This window comes from Sycon ciliatum, chromosome 5 (assembly GCF_964019385.1).
Source record: "Sycon ciliatum chromosome 5, ocSycCili1.1, whole genome shotgun sequence".
Lineage (NCBI taxonomy): Eukaryota > Metazoa > Porifera > Calcarea > Leucosolenida > Sycettidae > Sycon > Sycon ciliatum.
Window position 1 is genome coordinate 4,206,884 of NC_088647.1, and position 8,414 is coordinate 4,215,297.

The 8,414-nt window shown below is 46.0% G+C and overlaps 1 protein-coding gene across 1 annotated transcript in view; it reads right to left on the minus strand.

The window, feature by feature from the left end:
• Window positions 1-6,003: 6,003 nt before the first annotated feature.
• LOC135817232 (diacylglycerol O-acyltransferase 1-like) overlaps window positions 6,004-8,414 on the minus strand; it is a 30,012-nt gene continuing 27,601 nt past the window's right edge. The window contains exon 16 of the mRNA XM_065330359.1: window positions 6,004-6,623. Coding sequence (XP_065186431.1) covers window positions 6,435-6,623 — 189 coding nt within the window. The 3' untranslated portion in view covers window positions 6,004-6,434. The remainder of the gene's footprint in view (window positions 6,624-8,414) is intronic.

Genomic DNA, 8,414 nt, shown 5'->3' on the forward strand with positions numbered 1-8,414 from the left:
TTTTAATATAGATTTCGAATCTGACACAAGAACTCAAAATTTGCAATTTTGAACCAATTGTTTTACCTCCAATGTGTGACAATATGACCATATCCCTGGTATGTTGTTGCTCTTCATGCGCTGAGACAACGCTTTTGAGGTTGTTTTGTCCCTATGTTCCCAGTACATGAGCACAAGCTAATTCTCAGTCTATTTTTTTGTGATACCCTGGTTGGTCAGAAATATGCACAATTGGCGCGTATCTTTGGTATTCCACCTATGGCCTTCATATACTACTGCATGCTGTACCAATATCCATGCTTACCTGGGTGCAGTGATACATATGGAGTCAGGAAAACACAACTTGCATATACAAAACTTCATAAGTCGTCTAGATTTCATACCATGGTTGCTTCTTTGGCTGCGATAGCCCCTTACATACATTAGATGGCTGGTACATAAAGGGTTAACCTCTTGACTCCTCCTTTGATCTTGATGGTAAATTGTTACCATTGTTGTTGTTGTTGTTGTTGTTGTTGTTGTTGTTAAATCTTGTGTTCCCAGTGTCCTCGCCGGTGCTTGATCTCCAGTACTGTAATAATTCATTGAATAATTAGCCGTTGATCGTCTAGGTCTTTGAATGTTGATTGTGTTACTTTCTTTGTTGAATTCCGTTCCCTTCAGCCTTCTTTCTCGAACCAGGGACCCTCGCTTGTAGCTAGCGATGCTCTAACCACTGAGCTATGGTGTAGTCGTCATCCCAGCAGAGACTGTTCAACATTTTCTTCAGACTTCGTAACTCACATTTCCTGTGAATCCACACAGGCGGGTGGGACAATTATAATAATTAGGAAATTAGAGGCCACATGCCACGTACTGCTCTTTTCTCTCCGAAACTCAACACTTGCAAGCCAGATATAAAAGAAAGAAAAAAATCACCAGTCACACCACCGGGACACCGGGACGTCATTGCTCGCGAATGGCAAGGTCCCTGGTTCGAGTCCCGGTGGTGTGACTGGTGATTTTTTTCTTTCTTTCATATCTGGCTTGCAAGTGTTGAGTTTCGGAGAGAAAAGAGCAGTACGTGGCATGTGGCCTCTAATTTCCTAAAACTTTGAAATTCTCCGTGAAGTCCAAATTTGAAATTGCAATAATAATAATAATAATAATACACACAGCTCGCATCTTCCCTGAACCTGTTAGACAGGAGCAGAGTCGACGCATCTGTCAACAGTGTCAAGCCAAGTTAGTCTATCTCCTGCAGCTTGGAGAGCGCTCTCCACGGAGATAGCAGCATGATATACTATGACAGAATACTGATCGTCGCGGATCACATGATTATGTCTGTTACTGGCCAGATCACAGCTAGAGTTTTTTTCACAGTGTGTCAGGCTGAGCAGGGAATACTAATCAGATAAACAGAATATCAAGTTGTGATAGAATGTGAAAAGCTAGGTCGCTAAATGCTTGAAAAGGCGCCCGGTTTTGTATTCAGTATTAATTTTTTAAGAATTCTCGATACCATGAGGCCAGAGCCAAATGATACAAGTTGGCAATGGAACAAAGCTATAATTGTGTGATAGAATGTTATGTTGCGACTGGACAAGCATGACTGGTGGGTTGCATGCGGCCGTGCAGCCAAATCATGACTGGGAATAGCCAGGGGTAAACATGGGCATACCAGACTGCAGTGTATGGTGAAGACTGAAGAGCAGTGCCGCGTAATGCATATACACATCAGCAATCGCCGGATATTAGGAATGATGCATTAAGTCCTTGTCAGCTGATGGACAAGAATCCGCCTTAACAAAACTTTCAGATCAGTAATATACCAAGCCGTCGCCAAAGGGACTGAAGATCGCAGGCATTGATAACCATACTTGAAGTAGAACACTATGCAAAATACTGCTATGCATACTATTGGTGAAGTTACAGATCTTCACAAAGTGCTTGTACTGACAGAGAGGGGTGACCTACAGAATTGTCAATTGCAACTGATTGCTAGCCGTGCTTGGGTTATCCAGCGTGAAGTACCAGCAGAGGCTACTGGTTGCATGGCCTATCTCCTGGACTAACCTGGTTCTGGTATGCTCATCGAAGCAGGCCAACGTGTTCTCATCGTGATTGAGCTCTAAGCACACGACATCACCCTGCTGCCAACTTCGCTGCTGTGCTTCATAAATCCACCATCCACATATCTCTCCAGGAACGCAATGTAACCCGTCCAGTCGAGGCTTAGTGGATAAACAAAGACCCATATAGAAGTCCGTAGACCCAGATGTGTACCCGTCCAACCTAAGCCTGATAGTGCTAGTACCGTACCTGGCTGGGATGCCTGAAGTACACACCGACCGAGCGTATGCGTCTTGGTTGTAACCATAATGGATTCTCCTACAAACCGTGCGACCAGAGTTTGAAATATTTGTACGAATTCCGTGATAACAACGTTTCTCGTCAAACGTTGGTGTGTAGTGAGTGACATTGAGCAGCATCGGACTGCCTTGCAAGTGTTGGTCTCTGTGCTGCACGGACACAGTCAGCTTGCCAGTGGCAGTAAGTCGCACGCACTTGGACACAAGTCGATCAGGTGCAACTTGCTGCAGTGGTGTGGTGGGTACTTCCTCATTGTCCTCGCGATGAACAGAAATCTGGAGACCAAGGTGAGCGATGAAATCTTCTGAAACTCTCAGTGGCGCCCTTAAGTTTTCCACAATCTTCAAGTCAGCGTCCACGTAGGCATCTTCAACAGAAAGAGTGGCATCTTTTCCAAAGAAGGTGATGAAGTCCTGCACAGCGCCTACTTTCTTAATGGCTTCTGCAGCATCTTCCACATTGACAGTACAAAAAACAATCTGACTTCTGCAACATGGCTCCCCGTCGTTCCTCGTCAAATCCTTTCTCTGACTAATGGCACTGTTCAGCCAGCGTGCCATCTTTAAGAAGTCAGTGTCGTCAGCGCAGGACTGCGATATTTCTGACACAGCCTGCCCATGGCGAAGACCATCTTGTAGCCGAGCAATTTGAGCTTCCAGCTCCACAAGTTTGCTGTTCCTCCGCTGGTCCACCTCCTCCAGTAGTACCTTCTCTCTAGCGTCCAGTAACTCCCTCAGATAGTGAAAGTGATCCGTAATCTCCTTTGATGCAAACTCTGTATCATCATACAGATTGCTCATCTCATGCTGGACTTTCTCCAATGCGGTGTGGATCACTCCATCAGAATCCGACACACAGCTGCATATGTTCTGGTTGACCGCGTCACGCATATTCTGTGCTGCTTCCTCAATGGAAAGCAGCTGGTGCTGAGTATCGCCGCCATCGCCGCGGTGAGCACCGGTGTCCAAGCATCGCTGGCATGTCACTTGCTCACACTGAACACAGTATTTACTCAGCACTTGCCTGGGATGAATGCCACAATAGTGCCGAGTCGAACACGGGTCCATACTAGCAGTGGCAGTCTCCTCTTGTCCATCGGATAACGGCACCACTCTGTGATTGTGGCTGCTACGACTGCGAGGGTGACCGGCGGCATGTACATCGCACAAATTCATGCCACAGTCTGCACAACTGCCTGTGGCGGACTCATCCTCAGCACAATCATCGCACATCGCGGCGGACGCTGTTGTCGCCTCGTTCTTAGACCTTTTCGGGTGGCTGTCAGGCAGTATGGCAACCAAGGACGAACCGGCTGCTAGCATCGAGGTGTTGATAGAGCATTTCGGACATTGTACGGATCCGTCAAACTGGACGCGCGGCTCCAAACATGCCACGCACACCGGGTGGAGGCAAGACACTAACTTCAAACGCCTGGTATTGCTACCACAAGACACACACGACAGTTGCTGAGACATCACCCAAGCCAAGGTCGAAGGAGTGCAGCGCTAAACCACTTACAATGCCTATCTAGGCTATGAGTATGAACCTTACCGAAATCAGTTTTCTCTGAAAAAGCACGATCTCTCGTTTCTTCAAGCCTGGCCCCGGGAAGCTTTGCTCTGGGACGCGGTATGGCCAGGAGCAGTGTAGACCTACGATCATACCAAGAGTACTCGTAGATCTACTCTTGATCATAGATCTACGACTCGATTCAACGACGATTGTCGCATTTTCCTTGTAGTTGTACCGGTATCAAGACTCTTGCCGGTACTAGTATGTGTATTGCGCCTACCGGTACCGCGGTGTATGCCTAGCATGCTAGCACAGTAGCAGCAGCGCGGGTAGGTCTACATTTTTTTCATTTCGGCCAGTACGGCCGACTTCTGTATGTGTATGTACATAATTATATATTGACCTTTGATAAATACCCACACTCATTAGTGACCACACCATCAACAGTATCAAATTCAAATAAACGTGCTCGACTCAATAAATACCACTGTACTTTTCCATGCAGCACTGCACTTTTCCCTAAAAAGGAGTATTTTATAAACAGTATTTATTGGCCTTAGTGGTATTTTATAAACAGTATTTATTGGCTTTTGGGCCAATAAAATTTAATACTGTTTATAAAATACCACTAAGGCCAATAAATACTGTTTATAAAATACTCCTTTTTAGGGAAAGCGAAGGTCAACATATGATATGTATAATAAATGTAGTAGCCTCAGGATTTATTGCAATTACATACCAGTTATAAAAACCTCGGGGGACCTCGGTTTTTATACTGGTATGTAATTGCAATAAATCCTTCGGCTCTACATTTATTATACATGTATACGTATGTACTTCATGTTGGGGGTTTACCCAGGCCCTTAGGGGCGTACCCATGAGGGGGGGGGGGGGGGGCTCAAACTAACTAATTATTACTTACCGAAGGATGTACCCAGAGTGCTTGACAGTGCTCAACACCACAAAGGCAGAGCGTAATACACAACAGAACAACAAGGACAATCAAGGTTTGTTTGCTGCTACTTTAAGTTTCATGCTTACGCAATCATCAGGCAACATGAAGATCGGGTGCCGACCATGCCGGTATATATGCCAGGAGAGGGTGGTATAAAAAGCTGTGTGAGACTGTGGGGGCTAGCGCAGTAGCGGTGATGTTTTAGGCAGGGGGCTGTGTGCAGAGTGTGTGGTTGTTGAATAATTATTACTTACAAAATAATGTAATGTTCTTGTTTTTCCAGATATTGCCGGAATGCATTTTAATTATCCCTGTGCATGTGATGCATGCATGGCTGGTTGGTATTATCAAGAGTACATAATGTACTCTTGGTATTATTGGTTTTCAGCGTGCTATTTACGAGGGCACATGTAGGGCTGATTCCACTAGAACGGAGAAACTACGAGGCCTTGAAGTACCCAATCCCAAACATACCCCTCCATTTGCAGCACACATGCACTGCCTGTGTAAGCCTCTGTAAGATACCGGTACATGTACTGTAGGTCTAAGAGTACAGTATGGTTGCTATAATCCAGGGAGTCGCTCACAGTATAATCGATCGTACCACGGTCGATCCTCTAGTCTTGGTTTGCAGGCGAGAGACGTCGGCATCGAACGCACTGCAGTACTGGGTGGTCTGCAGTCTACCATGGTCTACTGTGAAGCGACACACTTTCGCGGCGTGCAAATTTAGCGTTTTCATAAATCGGGCAGGTTCACGATGAGAAACGTTTGCGATTCAATCTCTTCAGTCGGATCTTGTACTGTCTACAGTCAATGTACGGAGAGGTTTGCGGCGATTTGTAGTCGCGAATGTGTGAAGGTCGCGAAAATAGCGAAATTTAATCTCTAGCGAAGGTTTCTCACTGTACAGTACTTGGGCAGACCAGTGGTAGACTGGTAAGCCTTGCTTGATAGTTCACCACCAGCACGGGTACAATCTCTTGTATGATGGTGATGACAGCATAGCAGAAGCTGCAATACAAAGCGGTCTCTGGGCTACACTAATGGCATCGTGTATTTTGGTTTTAGTCGCTTGGTTTGGGCATTATTATTTTTTGTTTTAAACTAAATTCAATATCCGAATTTTCGGGCCAGGCCCGTCTTCAGGAACATACATGTAGCGACAACAACATGACAAGTCATCGTAGTACTGGAGTGCTGTTGTAGCACACCCTGGCTTGGTGCATCTATAACAAAAATTTAATATAGATGCATCAGAGAGAACTGTGACCGTACAATGTAGCTGGGCTGACAGAGACAACCTCTGGAAGAACAGAGCTAAGAGATGATGCAAAGAAAAGCATGCGGCGGGGCTGACAACTGGTAACGGGTGGCTAACTAGTTAGGTCAGGACGGCAGACAGAGAAAGCACAAAAGGCCGTGAACACTATAACTAACACACGGACGGCCAGACACGCCAACATCAAGCAACACAGATCAGGAGTAATTCTAGACTGAAAATATAAAATCGTTTGACAGTATTCATACGAGGCACCGTGCAAGTAGTAAAAATCGATTGACTAAAGTTGTAAAATTGAAAAGAGACCATAGGCAAGTGTTGAGAAGCAAGACGCTAGCTGGTAGCACCTGGATCAGAGCTGTTCACAGCGGCATTAGGTCCCAGCAGGCCTTGCAAGATTAGATAGTCATGCACATACATCAGGGCGGCGATGGGCTGGCCAAGGATGAGCGACAGCCACATGACCACATTGCCCCAGTTACCGCCGCCCAACACATGGCTGCAGAATAAACTTGTCGGGATCTATACAACGGCGAACAGAGTCACGAACAGAGCCACGAACATGCAGACACACACACACATCCATGTCAGGGCAATCGACTCTTGCCAGTACGAATGACGCTAGTGCGTACATAACTACATTCATCTTCCTGTCTGCGAGACAGCATGCAGAGCACACAACTCTCCAAACGAATAAAAAAACGCTGGATTTCCAGTGCATCAAGGACTTTCAGCAGGTGTAGTAGCATGTGAGGAAGGAATAAAAGGGCTGTACAGTAACGCGATCAGTCTCTATCTTTGGTCTCTCCGCAGATTGAGCATCTTTGGTACATGTGTTGACAAGTGATGGAGGCTAGCAAACCTTTGAATAGCTCGTCGCCCTGAGACCTTTGGTCCGAAGAGCAGTCCTCAGGAGGTCGGCACATTGCTCCTACTGCCGGTCTATTTCACCCCAGTCTTACTACCATTGTGCAATTTCCCTTGTTCTCAGCACTGACACAGCAATGACTACAGTACTGTCGGGCGCCGAAGAACGACCAGGCTAGGATGTCACCAAGCACAGCATGCCAATGTATACACGGTGACTCAACTGTGCATAGACTGTAGTACATGAAAACCTGTGACTAGCGACCACCCCTTGGTGCCAGCAAAAGCAGTCTTTAGTAGCAGGTGGTCTTTAGTTAGAGGTTTGCACTGGGTGACCATATATGGATCCCATTATATGATATTTATGTCAAAACACAGCCAATACAATTCCCCAGGACTTGCGCAATACCATTCTTATTTTAGGTCAAACAACATTTGGAGAGAAAGACGGAGAGATGGGGAGAGACAGAGAGACGGAGAAAAGATTAATTTTTTGCAGACATCAAATTCAGCTGCTACTTCTGAAGCCAGAAGTCTAATGTTCCCTGTGGAAGTTTCGTTTTGCACTGGGCTTAAAATTTGTTCATGCAATCAATCGTACTGACTCACGGTCCTTGTTGTGCGGACTTCTCGATTGCTTGAACGCGATCCGTCAGCATCAGGACCTTGCAGTGCTGCTTTGTTTATGGATTCCTTGATGCAATCGTCGATTCGTCTGTATGACTGGGGTGACAGAGCCGCTCAGTCTTCGTTTCTCCTCCGAGTAGTAACATCGATCAGAGAGCGCTTCCGATGCGCTCTCCAAGACGTTTCCTATCATGTTTATTCTTGACAGGGCTTGAAATTATTTTGACAGGCGTAGTGCAGTCCACACCGACTCGAACTCCACCGTCAAAATGATCTGCGTTCATTTGTTCAGCTGTACTATCGAAAGATTCCTTTCAGGACCATGGAAAATCAGCAACATTTCAAGAAGGAGCTTCGAGCAACATTTGATCTCCTACATCGCGGTCGCTAGTTACGGGTCAAAAATCGTCTTTGGGACAAGAAAAGGCGGTCGCTGGTCGCGTTCAGCAGGTAGTGGCTAGTCACAGTGTATTTTGAATGTGAGACCGTCCGTGCCTGGTGAAGTGGTCGGTAGTACCAGGCTGGTCGCTAGTCACGGTGGTCTTTAGTTACAGGTTTTTACTGTACAGTCAAACCTCGTTAGGACGAACACTGATAAGGCGAACTTTCCATTAGTACGAACTAGAGCCAATCCTATGGTTGGCCAGGCATCATATCCAGTCAAAATTATTCGTTTACGACGAACTCCTGTATGGCGAACTTTCGCGAAGACGAACTATTTTCAAGTGTGATTTGAATAAAATCAGCGCGTAGTACGAACTTTGGGTGCGTGCGCGTTCGCTGGCTGTCTTTTTTTCTTTCTTTTTTCGATAGCCGGGT